This window comes from Geospiza fortis, unplaced genomic scaffold (assembly GCF_000277835.1).
Source record: "Geospiza fortis unplaced genomic scaffold, GeoFor_1.0 scaffold373, whole genome shotgun sequence".
Classification (NCBI taxonomy): Eukaryota; Metazoa; Chordata; class Aves; order Passeriformes; family Thraupidae; genus Geospiza; species Geospiza fortis.
The window spans coordinates 566,804-590,351 of NW_005054518.1; the positions used below are offsets into that span (position 1 = coordinate 566,804).

A 23,548-nucleotide genomic window follows, 5' to 3' on the forward strand; every position below is an offset into this window, starting at 1 on the left:
AGAATGTCTATATTCTAAGATATAGATCCCTGTGGTCACTGACAATTGGAACTGGCTTACAATTCAAATTTGGTACTAGGTTTAGGCTGGATATTAGGGAAAACTTCTTCACTGCAAGAGTGGAAAAGCATTGGAACAGGCTGCCCAGGGCAGTGCTGGAATCACCATCCCTGAAAAGGTTCAGAAAATGAGTAGATGTGGCACTTGGAAATCCGGTTTAGTGGGCCTGGTGGGATTTGGTCAAAGGTTGGACTTGATGATCTTGCAGGTCTTTTCCAACCTTAATGATTCTGTGATTCAGAAAACATCCTCTGGTACCACACTCACAACAGCAGCACTGAGGTTGTGCTTCTAAAGCTGTCCTAGGGATCCCTGAACCACTCCTGGGTCTCTCTGGCATTCAGGGGTTATGAGGGAAGAAATCATTCCTCAAATGATGCACTGAGCTCCAGTCTGTGTCTCACCTGGCTGCTTATCCCCGTGGCAATGTCTCCCACCTTTGTCCTGTGGAAATCTCTGATGTGCAAATTTTCTCCACTTAGCAACTGGATCTGGATTTTCACTCCTGGAATGCACAAGAGGTTCTTTAAGTTCTGCTGAGCCACAAGGACCTCACAGCCCACAGCAAAACTGACTGACAAGGCACACACATGGGGAAAAACTCATTTTTGTCATTAAGAATTTCATTTATGTAGGTCTTTTGCTGAGCATGGAGCTTGCTGCAGACAGCAATGACTCACAGAGCAGAGCTGCATTTAGCAAGAAAGCAGCTGAAGGGATGGATTAATTTGCACAATATGCCCTCAAAATTCTGGGTGGATATTTGTGGTTATAAAACATTCCTTGCACATGGAGGCTGCCTGAACCAGGGCACACAGGCTCTGTGTGTGCTCAGAAACTTCCCTGGATTTTACTGCACAGACCCATCTGTGACAGGGGCAGACTGGGCCTCCTCACAAACCATCTTTAGGTGGATCTGTGCTGGCACAGCAACAGAAGGACAAAAGGAGTTGAAAAACTCCATATCCAGCTTGTCTAGATAGTGAGGAAGTGATTTCTGAACATTTCTCCCTGCTGGGGGAGGCAGACCCACCGTTGAAGCAGCTGGGGGTGTCCGTGTGCCGGCTGCGGCTCAGCAGGTTGTTCCAGCTGCAGCTCTGCCCCTCTGCCTGGCTGCTCCAGGAATGGATCCCAGAGCTCATGGTGTCCCTCAAGCTCTGAGAAGCCTTCATGGAGTTCTGTAGGAATAAGCAGAAGATTATCTAAGGTTCTGAAAGAAAATGAGCTGGCAGGAGATGAGCATTAAAATAAGGTCAGGAGGAAAAAGGTGGAAATCAAGCCACAGTTGATTTAAGGCTGGGCCTTAATCAACATTTATGTGCCATCTGGGATTGCAGTGCAACAGATACTATAGATATTATCAGATATTCCCAATAGTTAAATCAATAATGAGCTGAAAAGCTGAGTGAGAAAAGAGGGGTTGTACTGACTGGAAGGAGAATTAAACATCAGTTAAAATATTTGTCACTTACTGACATTAGAAACACCCAGGAAAAACAATTCACTGTACAAAACCAACCATAGGCCCTATGCTGCTGCACTGTTGGGAAGGGTCTGTACTGTCCCAGTCAATCTGACACCAGCACAGAGGTCTGAACCAGTCAAAACCAAGTTACAGGTATGGTGTAGGTGTTAGTGGGAAAAACCAAGCAGAGTCAGATCCCACACTGCACACTGTGTGTGTCAACAGCTGAGCTGTGCAGAACTCCCTCAGTCCTCCTCAAAAAGCACTGGAAGACTGAGAAGAGAGACAGAAATAGGACACAAAGCTGCTCCCAGTCAGAACTGACTCCTGCACAAATTGGGGACTCAATGTCTTTGAAAACTGTGATTGAAGGGCTTTTGTCCTTCCCTGGTCCAACAAGGCCTGTTCAGTGCTCCTCACTGGTATTCCCCACCTTAGGAACACCAGAGAGAGCTAATTTCAATCTAATTGAAATTGGCAAATATCCCAGACTATGTATTCATTACTATCAAAGGGTTAAAATAAATTCATGGAGAATAGATCTGGGAATGAATATCCAAGATTTGGGTCTCTGTTTTCCTGTCCCCCTCTCCTGGTCTTTCCCTAAACCTCCCACTGGTGGCCATGGCTAGGAAGAAGACCCTGCACAGCTGCTTGGTGCAGCTCCTACTTCCATCATTGCTTCCCCAGCTCCTCCCCCTGCACAGGCAGGGTTGAGGCTGCTGAGATTCTCTGTATCCACACTCTTGAAGCTTCAGGTGAGGATACAGCACAGGAAAGCCTCTGGAGGACAGGGTCCATGCTGGACAGGGAACCAAAGCACAGCTACAGCCCTCAACACCCCATGGGGCACGAGCAAAACTTTCTTCCCAGCAAATTGGGTGTCAAAAAGCAGCAGCAAAGGTGAAAAAATCCAGATTTTCATTGGTCACAGGTCCCAGTTTTGCCAAGGGGGCCAGCCAGACACCCCCACCCATCCCCACTCACCTTCTCACTGGCATCTGACACAAAGGGGCTGTCAATGCTGAGGCATGAAAGCATTTGCTCTTGCTCTTCCAGAGAGTAAGGCTGGGAAAGGCTGTTCAGAAACAGTTCTGCAGCAAAAGGAAGAGAAGGGAGACATTTCCAGAGTTTCAGGGAGACATTTCCAATGTTTCCCTCCATGCCTCCCTGCTCTAATCACAGCTCTGCAATTAATACCCAAAGCTTCTTCAGCAATATTTAATGAACATTCATATTGGTGGCAGCAAAGCCCAACACACAACTCTGCCATGCAGAGGCCACAGGACACTGTGACACCGGGAAACTGGGCCAAGAGGGGATGGATTGTGCAACAACATGTAAAATAGTATCCTAAATTTACCAGTTCTTGCCTTTACGTCTCCTGTGAGATGCCACTTTAGATCAATCCACATTATCAGGGAAAAGTCAAACTCATGTACTCAGCTCTCACAAGCATCTGGAGGTTTGTACTCTCTTATCTGGATACAAGTACTTACAAATACTGCAAATATTCCTGATAATATCCAGATATCCCATACATAACCAGCTCTTACAATGCTGCTGAGACCCAAAGCCATTTGAGAAAGAAGCTGCCCATCAGCAAGCCCTAAAATTCCCCAGTTTTCTGACACGGTTACAATTCAAACCATTCTCTTCCTCATTTATTTCAATTCACTCAAAAAGACTAGAAAATATGGGAGAAAAAAGAAGTGAAATGTAGAGTTATACTGGGCCAATGGAACTGGACAAATCACTGATTTCTACACTGAATTTACTGCTGGTTTTCAAACTCTGGATTGCTGTTGTAACCAAATTCCTTGGCTCATGGCTGTAGGTTTTCCAATGCCCAGAACTAAACAGTTGCAGGCTGATTTTAACTGCACTGCTTTGCTTGACATCTGCCATTCCTTTCTTTTTATCCTGGCTTACCTCAATTAACAAAAAAAAAAAATTTGAACCTAAAATTGCAGATGAAGTTGGAATTCTGACACTGTTTACACAGTGCAAACAAGCACAAGTCTGAAACAGGCTGCTTTCCAAGAGGTTCCTGCACCTCTCTCAGAAGGCTCCCCCCTGTTCAGGAGGAAGGAAATTCTGTTCACTCCCTTTGTGGCACATTTAATTGGTTAAGAACTATTAGTTTTGGTAGTTTGAAGGAAGGTTGAGCAATTTGTGTAATGAGAAAGGAACTATGAGCAAAATGACATCCAAGCTGAAAACCCAAAAATAACTGTCAACAAGCCAAGAGAAAGCAGCTGTATTTTTATCCTGCTCTCAAGCAAAAAGAGCTGAATTCCTCCCCCAGCCCAGTGCTCACCAATTTCCAGCTGCTGAAGTTCTTGCTCTGAAATGGTTGTGGCTCTTTCCACGTGGCTGCAGCTCTTCAGGGGCAGAGGAGTTGAGGAGAGGGGTGGGGGATCACAGGTCTCAGGTAACTCCTTGCCCTCATTCCAGTGAGGTCCCTCAACCTCCTCTGTTTGCTCCAGAGATGGAGGTGGTAGGAGTGGGCTGCCACAGGAAACTTTGACTGACAGTTTTGGGTCAGAACCAATCTCAGAAACTGGGCTCACTGTGGGGGACAGGGATGTCTGTGCACTGTTTTCTTTGTTCAAAGAGAAATGTCTGGGCTCTCTGTATTCACCTTTCCAAGGGCTTCTCACACCTCCCACTACAAAAAAAAAAAAAGATACAAACATTATCAAATAAAGCAATAAAAGAGGTAAAATCTTCCTTTGCTGTAAGAATTTTTTGAAGTGCATTTGCTGCAAAATGCCCAGCTTCTTCAAAAGATAAAACCAGATCACCTCCACAAATTCTTGCTGTATTACAGAACCACTCAGCAGGATTAAGTTGAAATAAATTAGTGATGTGTCAGGGGCAAGACTGAACCACAAGTATGAGTTACAGCTAAGGATGCAATAAACCCTGCTTGCAGTTGTGCTGCACACCAGGCTCTCCTGGTGCAGCTGATGCTTCAGCTGACAGGAGCCCTCAACAAACCCACAGAGAGCTCCCCTCCTTCAGCAGAGAAGGAAGAAGAGCATGTGACAGCACACAGGAAATTATCATTTATTTGGGTGACAAACACTTGGCTGCAGGCAGAAGCCATCAACCCAAAATATGCATCAAGGCTGTGAAAATGATATACTGGACAATAAAACAGACTGGCCCTTCCAAAAGGAGCAGCACCAGCAGCTCTCTCAGTGGGAATGCAAAGGTTCAGCTGCATCAGGACATTTCTACCTTCCTCAAGTGCCATGCTGGTCTTGGTTTTGAGCTCTGATGCAGACGCCCTCTGCAGAGGCTCCTTCTCCAGCCCCAGCTTAATAATCTCAGCAGTGAGAGGGTTGCAGGAAGGTGGAATTTCCCTCAGAGGAGGCGGCTCTTTAGCGATCTGTGTAACAAACAGGAAGTGAAAGAGGTTAGACCAGAGAGGCTTAATTTGATTTCAGGAAGGTTCTTCCCACCCCGACAGCGTTTCCAACTGAAATGAAAGCATTAAGTGAGAGCTGAACAGTAATTTTATTACAGCTGAATGGCTCAAAAGTCACACCCAAGTTATGAGCAGGGCATGGAAGAACAGCCCAAGCAGAGCAAGCACAGGGAATGCTCAGCTCCCAGAGCAAGGCTGGTATCCTGTCATGTAAGAGCCTAAATGAGAGATGCAGGACTCCAGGTGGCTCTCCAAAATGCAGTTTATTCCATCCAAGACGTTCCAGCAGTCTGGGTGGCAGAGCTGTGCCTACAGCTGCCAGCTCCAGCTGCAGGCAGGCCTGGACAGCCTTTGGTTTAGGTTACAATGCATTCTATACTTTTCTTTGCTGAGCATCTTCATACAGTAGAACCAATCTATACCTTAACTTTTATCTATAGCCCATCATAACTACTGTAATTACCATATTCATGTTACTGTTCTCCAATCACTACAAGTTAGTACATTACAGTTTAAGCTGGAAGTTGTTTTTCAGTTTTCTTGCAGTGGAAAATTCTGAAACTTTTTTTCTATTTACTTGTTTGCCTGTGCTATCTTCCTGCTTGGTAAAAACATCTTCTTGTTTGAGGTGGGTTTATCCTTTGCTCTAAGTCATAAAAACCCCTTCTAACTAACATAACCAAGAAGGCAAAGGGTATCCAGCAAGACTGGCTCAGCAATTCTTTTCTTCTATTTCAAAACTTGCTTCCATCTCTCTTCCTTCATCAGACTCTACATTTAAAAAATCTTTCTGCTAAGCATCTGTGAGGCTTTCTTGTCAAACTTTCATCCTTTCCAACACTGTCAGATGCCCAGCTGGCTCCCAGCCACCCACCTCCAGGTGAGTGCTGCCTGGCCAGCAGTAACAAGCTCTGGCAGCTCAGCTGCACAGAGGCTGGGGCACTCACCTTCAGGCAGAGAGGGTGGTTGTAGTACTGGGTCCAGGGGTGGCAGCCATTGAGCATGTGCAGCATCATGCAGCAGCTGCTCCACACGTCCACCTTGGAGTCACAGCGCTTCCCCATCACCACCTCGGGGGCCATGTGGGTCTCTGTGCCAGGCACGTAGTTCCCTAAAACCAGCCAGGAGAAAACTCACTGCATGCAGGCAAGACAACTAACTGCTCCAGTGCCACTGGGAGGAGGCCTAAGGCAGAATCCCTCTCTTTTCAGCTGAAGTGAGACATGTCAGCTTTGTAGTTTGGGTGGGAAGGGACCTCAAAGTTCATTCAGTGCCACCCCCTGCCATGGCAGGGACACCTTCCTCTATCCCAGGCTGCTCCAAGCCCCATCCAACCTGGCCTTGGACACTGCCAGGGATCCAGGGGAAGCCACAGCAGCTCTGGGCACCCTGTGCCAGGGCCTGCCCACCCTCACAGGGAACAATTCCTTCCCAATATCCCATCTGACCCTGCCCTCTGGCAGTGGGAAGCCATTCCTCTTGCCCTGTCCTTCCAGGCCATTGTCCCAAGTCCCTCTCCAGCTCTCTTGGAACTGCTTTAGGCACTGGAAGGGGCTCTGAGGTCTCCCCTGAGCCTTCTCTTCTCCAGGATGAACAATCTGAGCTCTCCCAGCTTTTCTCCATAGTGGAAGGGCTCTACCTTAACCCAAAAAGCAGCACTGTGTGTTCTCAGAAGCTGTTCCCCCTCAGACCCATCCCTTATACACAGAATAGGAATTAAACTTCCCTTGTAAGCAAATCTGGGAGGCAAAACATCAGCTTGACTTCAGAAAATATACCCTTCTCTTTCAACAGCTGCATGAAGAAGCATGGTTAAGTTTAATTGTCAAAAAAACGAATTTTCTTTAGTGGAGATCAGGACTCTTTACCACTATTCAGTGAGTTTGCACAAAAAGTTTCAGTAGGACTTTAAAGTTTCAGTGTGGTTTCTTGCAGGGACAAAATGAATGCTGGGACTGAATGCAGCATGCTGACAATCTTACAAAAACCCTTCTAGCCTGGGAGACAAGGACCATCACCTCCCAAATTTCAGGTCATTTTGGCTGTCAGAGGGATGCCTCACAGTAATACCAATAAATGAGACACCCCGAGCAGTTGCTTGCAAATCAGCCACATGTAAATGTTCAGGAGAGAGGATGAGTCAGAAGGGCAATTCCTCAGAAGAGCAGCAGCAAAACCTCACCTGTGACCAAGCACTTTCCCAGCCCATCTGGGTGCAGGTGAGCAGAGTGGCCAAAGTCACACAGGAGGGCCCTGCTCCCATCATCTGACAGCAGCACGTTCTCAGCTGCCAAGAGAAGGGTTCCATTAGTTTACTCTGCATCAGGAGATGAGAAAAACACTCAAAAGCACATAGAACTACAATTTCCTAAGCCCAAAGGATTTATTTCTCCTGTCACTGTCTTAAGCAAGTACAAAGCTGTAATTATCTCTTATAAACTACCAATTACCTGCCCTGGAGATTCTTGTAGCCCAGTGGTGGGCCAGCTTGGGCAAGCAGCTTGGCAGACCCACGGGGTGACAAGAAGAGGTGACAAATATGATATTCCCAGCAGTCTGGAACCAAGGGAAACTCTAATTTCAAACATAGATCTGAAAATCTAGTAAGTAGATCCCAAAACTTTAGTAAGTAGATCCCAAAACTTTAGTAAGTAGATCCCATAATTTGATCTCCAGGCAGTTTGCCTCTTCTAAGAAAAGGGAAGAACAAGGTACTTCAAACACTTTCCTACCTTTGACATCTCCATGGAGAATGTTTTGAGCATGAAGATACTCCAGACCCTCTAACACCTGGCCCAGGTAGCTGAGGGCTCTGTCCTCTGGCAGGCAGCCACTCTGTTTAATGAGCTGCCCTAATGACCCACCTAGGAAGGAATCCAGAGAGTCCATGTTATCTTTTGCTTAAATTCTCCCCAGCATCATTAGCATTCCTGGTGGTTTCCATTGAAAAAATGGGATCTTCCAGGTCTGACAGCACTTATCTTCCACACATGGCTCTCTTCCTTTTGTTTATACCCAGAGTTTTTGCTGCCCACAAAACCAGGCCTTGTTCATGTTTTTTTTTTTTTGCTTAGAGTCAGTTTAACAGCATTGCTTTGGAGCAAAAGCAAGTGCTCTGTGATCAGAACAGGCATTTCTAGGTGTTACTGACCACCACTCGTTCTTCAGAGCCTGTTTTCCATGGTTCTGGCCAGAAAAAGAGCACCAGGCAATGGAATCATTGAAGTTTGCTTACACAGCCAGGGCAACGAGCCCCACTGGTGTCATGCAAACCACCAGGAAGCACAAACCAGCCCCAGCTGTGTTTTACTGTGAAAGAGAGACTGGAATAAGGCAGGACTAGGAATCATTCCCCCCACAGCAAGCCCACTGCAGGGTTTACACACACCCATCCCAACCCACTGGGTTCCCGTGGTTCACAGCCTGTTTTCCATGGCTCTGGCCAGAAAAAGAGCACCAGGCAATGGAATCATTGAAGTTTGCTTAGACAGCCAGGGCAACGAGGCCCACTGGTGTCCTGCAAACCACCAGGAAGCACAAACCAGCTCCAGCTGTGTGAAAGAGACACCTTGAACTGGAATAAGGCAGAACTGGGAATCATTCCCCCCACTGCAGGTTTTACACACACCCATCCCAACCCACTGGGGATTTCACACCAGGATGCATTGAGGAACTAACAGATTCATACTGGGGCAGGAGGAAAAGGAGGTCAATGTGCACTGGGCACTGCCATGGTGTCCTGCTCACCCTCCATGAGCTTCATGAAGATGGTGACCCAGGGACCCTCCTTGACAGCACCGTACAGGGGCACCACGCTGGGGCTGCTCACGGCCGCGCACGTCGTCAGCTCCTCGGCACGGAAATGTTCCACCTGCACCTGCAGGAACAGGGAAAACTGAGCCATCCTGGGGGGGAACCTCACACAACTGTCCCTCTCTGGTGGCTGTGGGACAGCAGAGATGGGTTAACTGGGCTTGGTGGTCTTTTCCAAACTTAATTCTGTGATCTTCCTGAATAGAACTCGGGGAGTGCAGCAAGAAGTGGGAACGCTCGGGATGATGAACCCTCAATGTTTAAGGGAAGTGAAAATTCATCACAAGAGATGCCAGCTTGCAATAACTCCAGATTACAGGTAGGAAGGTAATTTCTGTCTCAGTAAAAGGATAATTTTGACAACTGAGGCAAAAAAAGCCCTGGGGATGGTGCAAAACTTGGCAAAAATTCAACTCCCCCAAAAGAGGGATAGTTTGTATTCCCCCAAAGGAGGGAATACAAAATATGTCCACAAGAAGTGATCTGCATGATCACCTTGTTAGGTGGTGTTCATCCTGCAAATGGTTAAAGAAAAACTTTATTCAATAAGTTCAGCCAAACTAAATAAAACAAGAATTTGCTGAAGTCCAGAAGGAAAACATGAGTCATGAAGATTCTGGTGGGAAAAAGATGCATCATGTTTCTTCTCTGTCAGCAATCCAGCTATAGCTGGTTTTCTTTCATCTCAAGAATTTGGAGAGCAGGTGCTTCCAGCACCAAGTCTGGTGAAAGAAGGTGAGGTAGAGGCCTCCTGTCACAGGGAGGCAGCAGGAACTGCAGACAGTTATTCATGGAAAATTAAATAGAGCATAGAAAAGTGTCCAATTTGCATGTTAGAACTCTCTGCTTTCAGAGTGTGATCTAAGAAGATGCATTTTTGATATAAAGAACCATCATTTATCCTTCAGTAATTAGGTGGGGGGGAAATGACATTTTGAAAGACTTCAGCTTCTCCTACTTTCATGTTTCCCTTTTCAGCACAACCATCTTCCTTCCTGAAAATACACCCCACAAGGAACAGCTATTCCTCCCAAGACTGTGGATTTGCCAAATGGATAATACATTTAAATAGCTACACACTGACAGGAAACAATCTGGTTGTGTCACCACAAGATTTCACACCTGAACTGTGAGGATGCAGAACAGGAATTAATTTTCTACATGCTTGAGAGATGTTTGTTTCTACAGCTGACAAATGAATGGTTATGAAATGGTTAAATAAATACACACCCTGGTTTGTCTTGCCTCTTACACCTTTCCACAGGGAGCACAGCAAGCTGGGCCCAGTGTAAATGGGGGGGAAAGTGAACATCTTAAACTGGAAAATGAAAGTTATGGTTCCTTTTTGCACATAATATTTTTGTACTCAAGGCAAACACTTCCCACACAAAGTTTTCTAGTGAAGTAATGTGAGAAACATCAGTTCACAGAGGTGATGAAAGTATTCAAGTGTAAGTTCAAATCAAATAGTTTACATTTTCCTCATCTCCTTGCATTATCCCTCTGTCTGCACCCCTGATGCCCCCTCAGCAGCCCACAAATCAATGTCCTGATCCAAGTTACATTCCACACACTTCCTACATCATGTGACAATGGCATACCCTGGAGCAGAACAGATTATAGAGCCAGCTTCTGGAAAAACACACATCCTTTGCTGCATCTGGAGCAGCATCACCTCAGAACAATGTGCCAGCACTGCAGCTGACACTGAGGAGATTAAAGCTCTGTTTTCAGATCCTACTGCCTGCCTTGGGTTTTTCCTACTTTATTCCTTTTTCAACAAGGAAATAAATACCTGCCATGTAACCACTTACACCAGACATGGTTTGAGATAAGAATAGTCAGATAACAGACAACCCACGCAGCTGTTGCTCCCCCGCAGTCACTCACAATCATTCAGACAGCTCTACTCTTGCCTCAGCACCCAGGATCCCTTTCAGCACACTTTAAAGCCAAATAAGCTTTTTTTTCTGGCTGCTGATCTTGGCCCCTGTGCACATACAGATCCTCCAGCTGCTTCTCTGTCTGCCATTACCCTGAAGTTTTTCCTTGGACACAAAAACAGCACTTCACTGTGACTGTACCAGGCCCTAAAGAGGGAAGAGATTTCTCTCCATGTGCTGTCTTGTGTCTTTCTCTCACACAGAATTACCTTTTTGGCAGCACACTGGAATCCTGTCTGCTTGTCCTCTATCTTGTACACCTCCCCAAAAGAGCCAATGCCCAAGGAACCATGGCACTTGGTCCAGTGAACCTCTTCTCGGTACTCGTAATCCACCGGCTTCAGCTTCTGCAAGTCCAACAAAAACAAGGAAAGAGACGTTTAAATGTTGAGCTGCATGGAGATCAACATTCTCAGAAGTAGCACAAGGACAGATACCACAGCACCTCTCCAGAAATCTCAGTACAAGATTACTTCTGTCACAGGCTTGAGATGAAACCATACAGGATAAACCTGCTTGATTTCTGTGGGCTCTGTTGGATCTAACTGAGTGCACCCCACTGCTGTAAAGAAAGGCCACCAGGATTCGGATGGCTTTGGAGCTCTGTGTTCCTCCCTTCTCCCTACAAAGCTGAATCCTACAACTAACCCAGATTCCTGTGACGAAATGCTTTTCTGACACTGTGAAAGCTTTTCTGCAGTCAGTAGATGGAGACTGTGCCTTAGGTGTCAGTGTGAACACGTTCAGGCAGGTAAGGGACACCTTGAGCTCCACAGACCATACTGACAGGGTCACACTGACCCCAGGGAAATCCTCCAGGAGGACTTTAAGGTGTTGAGAGAAAACGGAATTCAGAAGAAGTGAATCACATCCCTAGGATTCAAATGCATTTCTGTGCCCAGGCCCTGTGGGACACTGCAGGAGCTGCTGGTCCCAGCAGAGGCACAGCCTGGCCTCCTGCACCTCCCCTTCTACTCAGCCCTGGTTTCTGTCACACTCCAGCTCCTCCAGAGCCAATAAATATTGCAGCCTGGCTGAACAGATTGGGCTCTTCCCCAGCAAACAGAGGACATGGTTGAACACTGACTAAGCACAGAACCACTGCTCAGAGCCAGGCCTGCATGTCTGGTGACTGAGCACAGCATGGAGCCAGCAGTCTGAGACAGGCAAGGCTTGAATTCCTGCAGAAAACAACCCTGCATCGTTATCTGGCAGCTCCAACCAGATCCAGAACCATTTAGAAATCACAGTTTTAGAAGCAAGCACATGGGTACAGATTATCCCTCTCCCAAAGCCCAGGAGAAACTCAGCCTCCCACACCCCAGAGTGGCTCAGATCACCTCGTTCAGCAGCACGCCTTCATTTTCACTTGCTTCATGGAATTGTTCCTTCAGCTCCAGCCCACCTCCTCTCCACGTCTTGGCCAGGCTGGCTAAATTTTGTGGTTCTCCAAAACTCACACTCCCCTTCAAGGCATCTACCAAATATTCTTCCACAGAAAGTTTGTCAGAACTGGTTTGCACGGACTGGTTGATGCATTTGGTGAAATTATATTCTAAGTTTAGGCCAGATAAGTGACTGTCTTGATAGTTGAGGTCACCATGGATGTATGTGTCCAGAGCATTCTGCTTCATGGCACGGAGAGGATTGTCCACGTGTGGGAAATGGGGGGGAAGGATGTTGTAGGGGAAAGGACGGAGAGTCTCAGGCTGGGGAACAGTGTCCCTCTGTTTCCAAACATGATTAAGGCACTGAATAGGGCTGATCAACTTGTGCAGTTCAGTTTTGTACTGGCTCCTTGGGGAATGGAGTTTGCCCACAGAAAAAGGGGCATGGGCAGGCTTCTCAAAAGGCAGTGGATCATAGCCCAAGTCCTTGTTAAATTCAGGAACCCAAAAACTGTTTCTGTAAAGAGTGCTTTGGTGGGATTCATCCTCCTAGAAAACAAAACCAAACAGCTGAGCAGGAACCTCAGTATAGCCACCAAAATTCACCCAAGAGCTGTTAGGAGTTTGCAGGGACAGTACAAAAGGAAGGTGGAAGATTCTCACCTGGACAGGAATTGGGGTGCAGCTCTCCTGTTCTGGAGTTCTTGGACTTCTCCTGCCAGCAGCCACAGGTTGTCCTTTCAGCTTGGATCTTTTCTTGTGCCTTTTCTTCCTGGCCCTGCCCCGGTGCCTCCCTCTCCAGGTGGGTGCCATCCTGCCCTCCGTGGCGTGGGCCACATTGTTGGGGATGTGATCGAGGCTGTCCGAGCGGCTGCTGCAAGGCAGAGCACAGCAGGGCTCTGAGATGAGGCAGCTCACAGGGCACCTCCAACCCACAGAGGGAAAATTAGCAACTCTGCTAACTCAACAGAGAGCTAAAACACAATTTCTTGACTTCTAGTAGGAGTAAGTAGAAGGTCAAGGCCCAGCAGCACCTCTGGCTTTGTATAAAAGAAATGTTGGGGTGTGGGGGCAAAACATTAAAGTGACCCAGGGTTTACAAATTCTGGAAGAACAAGGCTGGAATGTACAGTCACAGAATGGTTTGGCTTGGAAGGGACCTTAAACCCACCCAGTGCCACCCCTGCTGTGGCAGGGACACTTTCCACTGTCCCAGGTGGCTCCAAGCCCTGTCCCACCTGGCCTTGGGCACTGCCAGGGATGCAGGGGCAGCCCCAGCTGCTCTGGGCACCCTGTGCCAGGGCCTGCCCATCCTGCCAGGGAACAATTCCTTCCCAATATCCCATCTAACCCTGTCCTCTGGCATGGGGAAGCCATTCCTCTTGTCCTGTCACTGCAAGTCCCTCTCCAGCTTTCATTTATGTCTCTTTTTTGAACATAGCAAAGTAGAGGGGAAAGCACTGCAAGTCTCCAAGCTGCTCTGAGACTGTTTGTGGTTGATTTCTAGTGAACACAGAGATGATGGATAAATGCAGTCTATTTTAAAAATTATTAAAATTAATAAATGTTTTCATAATATCAATGCCTGCTCTAATTTGAAGGAAAAGAGCTTTGCACAGAGAAGAGGGATGACTAAGAGCACTCAAATAAAACAGCTTCAAAAAGCTAAAATGTGCTGGCTTGTAAAGCCCAAAACTACAACATGATTTCTAAGAATGTGTACAGATACACACAACACCCCAGCTGGGGTCTGCACAAAGAGATGAACTCTCAAGAGGGATATTTGCCTGCAGTTACTCAGGGTCAGAAAGAAACAGTCCCTAAGGTTCTTTTGAACTCGAAGCATTCTGTGATTCTATGATTCCATACCAATCATGGCAGTTAGATTTTTAAAATTAAGCTCCAAGAGAAAACAAGATTTTTGATCTTCAAATGAAGCAATTGTTCCATTGACTCAGAGCAGTTCTGATACATTTCTCTGCCTTTCCTGATCAGTGATGCAGGGCACAGCCACTCTCTCCATCTTTTCCTGGTGTTTTAGATGCCAAAAGTAGAGTTCTGGCTGATGGCATCAGGACAGTACCTTGAGCCTGAATACATAGCAGGTGTGCATCCCAGAAAACCCCAGTCTGGTGTTTCAGTGCTAAAAGATGCCATAAGTAGAGTTCTGGCTGATGGCATCTGCACAGTGCCTTGAGCCTGAATACACAGCAGGTGTGCATCCCAGAAAACCCCAGATCCCACATAAAACCCCTCAGAAATGGGTCACTTTGCACTTCTTCAGATGGTCCATAGAACCACATCCTAAAGCCACTGGGCAGTGTCAAACCTCACACCCCACAAGGTGTCTGAAGCCACCAGCAAACAGGCAGCACCTAATTCTGTACCCCAGTCACCCATTTCAGGGCACTGGGGCTGCCTGACAGGGCTCCAGTGTGTAAGAAAGCTCCAGGATGAGCCCCAACAGGAAGATATTCTTCATGGAGAACAAGCACCTCACTCCCAGCTGACTCCAGAACAGCAATTCCCAGGCCTGCACTTGTCCACCACAAGTGTCACTGTCCCTTTTACCACTTGCAGCTTCTCTGTGTTCACAACTTCTGTTGTTGATCCTGTCATTAAGCAAAGGTTCTCTCATCCCCTTTTATCCTTCCAAGAAATTAAGCTGTTCCCTTTTCTGAGGGCTCCTTCTAGCAGCAGCCCAGGTTTCACACAGCTTTTCAGCAGATGGTGTAACAGTTTCAAAAGCATCAACACAGTTTCAGTTAAAAAAGACTGAAATTTCTCCTTGGATCCTTCTACGTCAAGCCTATGAACTTTAAAAAAAATCAGTCATTTCAAAAGAAATTTGACCATCCAGAAACAGCCAGAAGGCTACAAGTGCAGTAAATCTGCAGGCATTGCCAATAAAACAATGCAAGGTGTTTCAAGTGGTTTGTGCCTAAACTTGTATTTTTTCCTGATAGGAAGATGTTTTGGGAAAGACACATTCTTACCAGGCCTCAGACTGAAGAGGTAATTCCAACAGGAGTGCTTTTGGAAAAATATTTTAAGTGCAGAGAGCCAGGGTGATTTGGAACAAGGACAAGTCAGAAAACAGCAGTGAAGAGGGGTGTTTGTGTTAAGAGGTCTCTCACCTGTAACGTTTACTGTGGGCAATAAAGGATCTCTCTGATAAAGTGGGGCTGAACTCCTGATGTTTTCACCTGTGGGGAAAAAAAAAAACAGGATCATCACTCGTCTTAAACCAGGCAAAGTCTCTCCTAGTAACAACTGGACTCAAACAGCTCTACCACTGTGCTAAATGAGTGATCCAGACAATCAGTGCACAGTCATGTCACACCACCCACACTGCATTCTTCCTCCCCCACAATTAGGACGCTTCCCAGCTATCTCCTGATCCCCCAGCTCTTTCCCAGATGAGCTTTACTTTGGTTTCCTCCTCTTTATCCCCTCCTTTAAACCCCTTTCAGAAGTCAGCTAAGAACAGGTGCCCCACAGGACACAGATCTGGTTGGGGTGCACAGGTCTCATGCTGGTCTGTTATTTATGCTTTATTCAGTGGATGCTGCCACATTATTAGGAGATTTCATGAGCTTCCTAAATAGAGTCTGGGATGTGTCATCAGCTCCACCCCACTTGGGATTACAAATAGATGTGGCCTCAGCTCTCCAGGAGCGCCGAGGGAGTGAAATCTCATCCCTCTCTGCACATTCCTTTTTCTCAATGAAGCACAGCCCGCCCTGCTACTCACATTCTGCTTGGGCAATAATAGAAATTGATGCACAGCCTCCTTCTGTTTCTTCTTTTGCTGTTCCTCTGGTGATTACATCATTCAGGATTTTCCACTGACTGTGAAAGATGGCCTTCTTTGAATCTTCTACTTTGCAAACACTGCTCTGCTTTTCACTCACTGTCTCCTTCAGCCCCTCAGCAGCCGTGAGCTCCTTTTTGTGCTTGACTGCTGGATCAGGAGCTCCCTGGCATGCAATTCCCATCACAGCCATTTCCCAGCTTCAGGGAGACACTGAGCAAGAACAGAAAAACAAAACACTTGTCAAAATCCTTCACAGACAGAAGCAGCTTCAAGTTCATGAGAAACAGGAGGCTCCTGAAGGTATCATAATTAATAAATAATTCAAATCAAGGTGCTGACCATGTTCTGAGCTGGAGAAGAACCCTGGAGCATCAGTCCTCGATTTCTGACTTGGACCACTGAAGATCTGAATAGTCAACATTCTCAGGACTGAAAGTATGCAACCACACAGGTTTCAGAGAAATTTAATTCTTGGTATATTCCCTTAAATATAAACAGTGAAACCAAGGAGAAGGAGGAACTCCCATATCACTAAACAGGAAGAATGTTCATCCCCAGGAAAAGGGAAGATATGAAAGTTCCCCTAGAGTGCACCTGGGGGGAATGACACTGTGCTCTCACACCACATGAATGGCCATAAACCCAAATAATTCCTTTTTTCCCTGTGTTCAGTCATCCTCAAAGCCATTCCTCAATGGAGCCAGGCTCAACAGCCAACCTGCTCATCCACAGATCCTCCCTCGCTCCCTCCTTCCTCTACATCACCAGCAACTTCTGCAATCCTTGCTCAAGCCCATCAGAAGTGGAGCTCTGTTTACAGAGTGCAGGATCCATGGAAGTTCGGGTGGGATAGAGGACAGTGATGGTGCTGGAACCCTGTTCCTGAATGCTGGGGAGGGGATCAGCACAGACTGTGAATGACAGGAACACAAATGGAGCTCCAAACAAGTCCCAGCACAGGGGAAGGTGGAAGAGAGCTGGGGATGGAAAGGGGGAATCATAAACCTGCATGGAAGCAAAGCACTGAGGGACAGGATGGGGATACCCAGGGGTGAAAATCAGCAATGTGGAGAGTGAGGAGTTCCCCACAGCACGAGCCCCTGGGGAATACAGCTTTGGTGTAGCCCCTGATCCCCTCATTTTGGATTCTGGAGAAGTTAAACCAGCTGTTTCCTTATAAACCAGGATATGCTCTGTTGCCCCTTAAGTGCAGAGACCCCTTCCTCGTACCAGTGCAAAACTTTAAAATGAACATTTCCACCCTTAAACCACCCATAGAAATTCAGAAACCTTGGGCAATGTATATGGATGTTAAGCAGCACAAACCCAGATAGGACAAGGAGGGACATTTTAACAGAGGCCAGAAAATCAGATATCAGCACCACTACAGGAGCACATCTTGGGGCTCATCAGCTTCAATCTGCACAAATCTTTCTCTTCTCTCTCCTTTCCTTTCCCATTCTCATTCCCTTTCCTTTCCCTTTTCCTTTTTTCCCCACCTTAAGCAGCTGACTGGGGCAACAGGACATTTACTCCATCAGGCTCCTGGCAACAAAGATGAATCAGGAAAATGAAAAAATGAGTAGGTGCTCCATGCCTGAAGGACCACCAAGGAAAAGGGGAGGCATTTGGGAGCCAAGTGCATGAACCTTGGTGCTGTGAGTCACCTAACAACCTGGCAGGTATACAAGGAAAGTCAACAATGACCACATTCAGAGGCCAAACAGAGAACAGCTGCTGTGCAAAAGAAGTGCTGATGACAGTATCCCACTCATTACGGCCGTCCCGCTCCCTCTCCTCTACAGAAATTATGTCAATTCTCAGTGCTGTAAAATAATCCCTTGGAGCAGCAGGAGCAGAGCCTGCCAGATGACTAACCCAGCCACCAGTGACCAAACTGACAAGTTCAGGGTTATTTTTATCCTCACTCTCTCCTGACTTGCATTAACTCTGTCTCTCCTTGCCCTCCCCTCACCTTCAAGGTCCTTCAGGGCAAACCAATCCCCATGGCCAAAAAATACATAATTCTACCAGTCCCTCCTTGGCTGAGTCAAAGGAGAACAGAGAGAGGGGAGCGACAAAACTGCAAGTCCTTGTTGCCCTCTAAAATGGCAAAGAATAACAAGGAAACATAACTGAGATTAAAGTCAACAAAGTTCTACCTCACTTGCAGACTCAAAGAGACCGAGGCAGCAATTGTGAGCAACGGCCTCGACCCGGGCAGAGCTCAGGCAGTTTAATGTGTGACTCAGGTCTGTGGGGCTGTGCAGGACCAGAATCTGCATGCCCAGCCTGGTTTAACTGCTGCTGCACAATTTTCAGTCCTTGGAAAAGTCAAATGCCAAGTATTTTTATGGTGTGTACAGCAAAGCACGGTGGGCAGAAGCTGAGATTAAAAATAAGCAATCAGAACTTTTAAATAGTTTTTGAAGTGTAGCTTCTGCCTGGAGAAAAGGAGGCTCAGGGGAGACTTTTATTGCCTTCTACAGGTCCCTGACAGGAGGTTGAAGCCAATTGAGGGTTGGGCTCTGCTCCCAGAAAACAAGAGACAGAACACAAGGAAATGGCCTCAAGTTGTGTCAGGGGAGGTTCAAGCTGGATATTGTGAAAATTTCTTCACTGGAAGGCTGATCAGGCATTGGAATGGGCTGCCAGGGCATTCGTGGAGTGCCCATGCCTGGGGGTGCTCAAAAACCAAGCAGACATGGCACTTCATGATATGGCTTAGTGGGCATGGTGGGATTTGGTTGAAGGCTGGACTGAATGACCTTGGAGGTCTTCTCCAGGCTCAGTGATTCTGTGATTCAGAACTGAACAGGCCTGACTCATCTCTGTGCACATGGAAGGGGGCTCAGAGAGGTGCACAGAGCTCCTGAGTCCCATAATTCAGACCCAGGCACTCTGTCTCTGCCCAGAGCCACCCCACAGTTCCAGATAAAAGGGAGACTGGGCAGCAGCAGATGGATCTGAGGATCCACAGGAAGCCCACTAAAGCAGGATTTACCCACATGAGACACTCTGGAGCTGCAGTTCCCCTGCCTGTTTACGAGCTCCAGGATGAGCACAGCTTCCTGTACAGACACATGGGACAGACAAACAGCACAGGGAGCTTCATGGTCCTGGGCTGGAGGGTGCCTGTGTCCCACCCAGAGCTGCTTCTCCTCTCCCTCTGCCAGCTCACTTAGATACAGCTGTAATTCTTGATTTCCATACCCTGGACTTTCTTCCTTCTGTGGACATGTGATGGGCTCATTATTTTCAAGGCAGAAAAGGGAAGTCAGGTAATGATGCAGGAGATAAGAGTGGATAGTGCACTCCTAACCCACAATGGGCTTTTGATACCAGCTTAAAGTTTGCTCCTTATCTTCACTAAGGGTTTACTCACCTTGGGTTAACTAATGTTAGTTCCCACTGCTGTAAAACAGAAAGTGTGTTTTTACAGAATGAAAGCCAAACAGTCTCAGTTGTGCTGTGAAGGCCCCGCTCTGGTGGCAGCTCCTCCCTCAGCCAACGTGTGGGAGAAACTAAAATACTGGAGAAGGTCACCTGATACTTGAAGGGAGTCAGAACTAATGAGACACTTAAACATTATTAATGTAAGAGACAACAAAGTGGCTTTCTGCTCCTTTAAAACCTCCTCCTTCCTTCTCTAAAGTCCCTCTTCAGCTCTTCCATCTCAGCTGAAAGATGTTTGGAGCAGGGACCTTAAAAAAGCATTTCTGTGTGTCATGAAGTCGTTGTGAGAGAAACTCAGAGCTGGACAGGAGCCATGCAAACACCTTCCAGCACTGCCCCACTCCCCAGCACACCTTAAATGGGATCCTGCTTGGTGTGCCTGCCTCCAATCCCCAGCACACCATAATATGGGATCCTGGTTGGTGTGCCTGCCTCCAATCCCCAGCACACCATAATATGGGATCCTGGTTGGTGTGCCTGCCTCCAATCCCCCTGGACAATGGCTTTTTGGGGAATTTCAGTTAATGTTTTGTGGATCAGCCCATACATTTGGTCAAAAAAGACTTGGGAAAGAGCTTTAAAATATATGTAAGGTTTCCTAAGTCAACTTCACAGAATGGAGATTTCTTCTCGTCTGAGTGCACCCATTCAGCAGCAGTTTCACACTGACATTTAGTTTGAAAGCAAAGAAGAACAAGAGAAAAAATTATGTTGTCTCAGTGAGGTTTCCCACTTCCTTATGGACAGGAGTTCTGTGCACAGAGCACTAACTCAGGTTGCCTTTGCAGCTGCTGCTGGTTTGATCAAACACAAGGAGCATTTTTAGCCATGTTGCTTTGCTGACCACCACAACAAAGCAACAGCTGGGAAGAGCCAGGAATTTCTGCATCACTAGAGCAGGGAATGGCAACTGAGAAGAACCCTACACACCTTTTGGGGACCTTCCAGTCCTAACAGCTGTCAGTGAGTATGGCAGAAAGTGCCAAGTCTGTAGCCAAAAGAACCTACACAGGGTATTAGCCACAAAATCCTTGTGCAAAGCCACCAAACCTTGTCAAGGAGCAGGATCTTCCAAAGGAAAAAAAAAATTTAAAAAGATTATACTTATTATATGGATGGATCACATTAAAAATCTGGTTTGGGGCCACAGACATGTATATATACATATACACTTTAGATATATACATACATATAGATAGATATATATAAAATATAAATAAATAAATAAATTAAAGGATTCAAGGCCAGGTTGGACAGGACTTGGAGAACCTGGGACAGTGGAAGCTGTCCATGGCAGGGGGTGAAACTGGATGAACTCCAAGGTCCCTTCCAACCCAAACCATTCCATAATTGTTTGTACAAGCCCTTCAGACCCTGGGCACCACTGCCCTCCATCCCTGGGCTCCTCTCTCATCCCTGCCTCATGGATGGCAGCCCTGGGCTCCCTGGCCCGCACACGTTTCAGATGGAACTGAAATTCAGACAGTTCCGGTTTTGGCTGAGGCAGTTTAAGGCCTGTTACTGTAGCCCAGGCCTGGGTGGAGATTTAAACTGCTCAGAGCTGTCAGCAGGACAAGTTTCAGTTTGTGTCAGAAGGGACTGAAAAAAACCAACTGTAGCACTCAGCAGCCCCCCCAAACCTCAAAACACATTTAATGCTGCTTTAAGTGACCATGTCTAAGGGTGGGGGGAAAAGAAAGACTTCTCTTGTGTATCTAAGAGCTCCAAAGTGAAAATAAATAGAATGCCTGACTGATTAAAATCCTGGTGAGTCAGAGCAGCAGTTGCTATTCCAGGGAGCTCTCAGCCTTCACCCCCCCTTCCATAACCACTGTGACCCATCCAGCCATTCCAGGGGCTCGTGCACAATCCCCTCTCGTGTGGATCCACAGAGAAACACCAGGGAAAGCTGAAAACCTTCTCCCCAGAGCACCACAAGGTCCCTGTTTGAAGCACTGCACTATCAGCCCCATGGAGGAGCACGTCACATTACACACGATAGGCAGTGTGTAAACATGTTCTTTAAAGTGGTTTGATAGTAAATACTCCGAAATCCTCTTTCAGCCACTGGTGTTGTTTACTGTAAACACCAGGATAATGAGCCTGAGTTGATTTTTTTTTTTAGTTACCAGACATTAAGATATTGCAATAGTTTGGTTACAAAATCTGCAGGGAAATATTTGACTGGGTTTAATTATCAGCAGATTTCTACAAGCACCCAAACACACATTTATCCTCATTTCCTCGAGGACAGCCCGAGCACAGCTCACCCCTGGACAATTCTTTTCATGCTGCTGAACAAAGATATCTTGCCCAGAGTTTACAAACACTGCCACAAGCCCATTCACTCCGACAATGAGCAGGTTTTCCCAACCTCTTTGTAAACAAGGAGAACAGAAATAATCAGAACAAACTTCAGCCTGATAAGGATTTGCTTCCCAGCTGTTCTCACAGAGCTCTCAGGCCACTTAACAACAGCATGGCTTTGACAGCCCACTCATGAAGTTATTTCCTAAACTACAACAAAATGATACAATAAAGCACCTAAAGGGACAACTTCCAGCAGCCACCACAGACACACCTGAAAATCAATTCTGCCCAAGCAGGTGGAGCCAGGCTGTCACCAATTGTCACTTTACACTGCTTTGCAGCTTTACATTTCAATCATATTTATAAAATCCATGTAAATCCATGGGGAAGCAGTAAGGCTAGGATTCCTTACTTGCAAAAACAACCCAAAAGTTTAGTTAAGTTTAGTATTGATAGAAGCAGTTCTACATTATCTTAATTTATGATTGGTCCTGCTAATTCAGTTGTGAATATAAAATCATAATGTGAACTGATTGGGGTGATTTCTAACTGTCCAGCCTGAGCAGACTCTCGTGAGACATGAGGAAAAGTGGAACAGAACTGCCTTTAGGCAAGACAAGGTTCATTTTCTTCACTAAACCCTGATCAGCAAAGCCCACTCTCCTACAGATGCAATTCCCACGTGTCTGTCCATCCATGCATCCTCATCTCCCTCTCCCAGCATCTCCAGACCCCTTCCTAGCTCAGGGCTCTTTTACTCCCAGCCATCTGCTCATCTCAGAACCTGGAAATCTCTCTGTCCTCCGGGCCTCGATCTCTCTATCTCCACCAACACATCTGACACTTGCCAGCAAAGGTCAAAAGTCACAGAAGGAAAGCTGATTCATGGCCACTTTCCCTCCATCCTCTTGGCAATTATAATAATAATTCAGCACCTCATCACTGCTTCAACAGCTCAGCTCTACCCTTTCCCATTTAACACAGAAAGAAAACTCAGGACAGACTCATTAACTTCAAGTTCATTAACTCCAGTGGCATTGGATCAGGGCCCACAAACCCTTTAGGTTTTCAGTTATGTTTGTTTGTTATGCTCCTTCACAGCGCTCTACAAGATTCAGTCTCTTAATACAGTTAAAATTTAATAGTTAATAGCAAGTGACTCATTCCCAAGGAATCCGGTGGCCGTGCCAATTAACAGACATCAACTGAGGTAAAATGCACTAAAGCAGCTCACTACAGACACACTCAATTCAGCTATTCTTATCACTAATGCCACAGCACAGAAGCGTGAATTATTACTCATAAAAGCATTCAGAAAGCCAGCTGAAAAAGAAATTCAGACTTTGTTTATAGGTGCTGGTTTCAGACTGCTGCGGCGTCCATGTGCAGAGCACTCAACACATGTTTCTAATGTAACCAGTTAAAGCTGACAGGAAGCATCTGAGATCAACCACAGCAGCAACTCATTAATCAGCAAAGAAACATATTAACCTTTTGCCAGAAAATTAAAAAAAAAGGAAAAAAAGAAAAAAAAAGGAGTTAGGCATTTTGTTGTGCTAAAGGGACGCTGGGGGTGAAAAGGAATTCAGGTGAATTAAGGTCCGGCTCGGTTGTGTTGTGATGAGCTGAGCTCATCCCTCCCTCCTTCTCCCCTCTCCAGGGCCAGGGATCAGCCAAGTCCCTGCACCGGGAGCCCCGGGAACCGGCAGCTCGGGGCGCTGAGGGGCACCGGCAGCTCGGGGCACCGCAGACTCGAGGACGTGCCGGGCAGCAGTGACATCCAGCTCCGAACACCCACACACAGCGCAGCGAAGGGAGCGGCGGCGGCGGGGCCCGGCGAGCCCATCACCCGCTCGGAGC

The 23,548-nt window shown here is 46.7% G+C and overlaps 1 protein-coding gene across 1 annotated transcript in view; it reads right to left on the reverse strand.

Annotated features, from left to right (window-relative positions):
- Positions 1 to 16,132, reverse strand: part of MAP3K14 (mitogen-activated protein kinase kinase kinase 14) — a 21,043-nt gene extending 4,911 nt beyond the window's left edge. Inside the window, exons 1-14 of the mRNA XM_031063637.1 lie at positions 15,860 to 16,132; positions 15,243 to 15,311; positions 12,769 to 12,979; positions 12,058 to 12,654; positions 10,927 to 11,064; positions 8,709 to 8,838; positions 7,694 to 7,825; positions 7,144 to 7,248; positions 5,909 to 6,072; positions 4,772 to 4,922; positions 3,846 to 4,196; positions 2,513 to 2,619; positions 1,094 to 1,238; positions 465 to 565 (exon numbers count right to left, since the gene is read on the reverse strand). Coding sequence (XP_030919497.1) covers positions 465 to 565; positions 1,094 to 1,238; positions 2,513 to 2,619; positions 3,846 to 4,196; positions 4,772 to 4,922; positions 5,909 to 6,072; positions 7,144 to 7,248; positions 7,694 to 7,825; positions 8,709 to 8,838; positions 10,927 to 11,064; positions 12,058 to 12,654; positions 12,769 to 12,918 — 2,271 coding nt within the window. The 5' untranslated portion in view covers positions 12,919 to 12,979; positions 15,243 to 15,311; positions 15,860 to 16,132. The remainder of the gene's footprint in view (positions 1 to 464; positions 566 to 1,093; positions 1,239 to 2,512; positions 2,620 to 3,845; positions 4,197 to 4,771; positions 4,923 to 5,908; positions 6,073 to 7,143; positions 7,249 to 7,693; positions 7,826 to 8,708; positions 8,839 to 10,926; positions 11,065 to 12,057; positions 12,655 to 12,768; positions 12,980 to 15,242; positions 15,312 to 15,859) is intronic.
- Between the last annotated feature and the right edge of the window lie 7,416 nt (positions 16,133 to 23,548).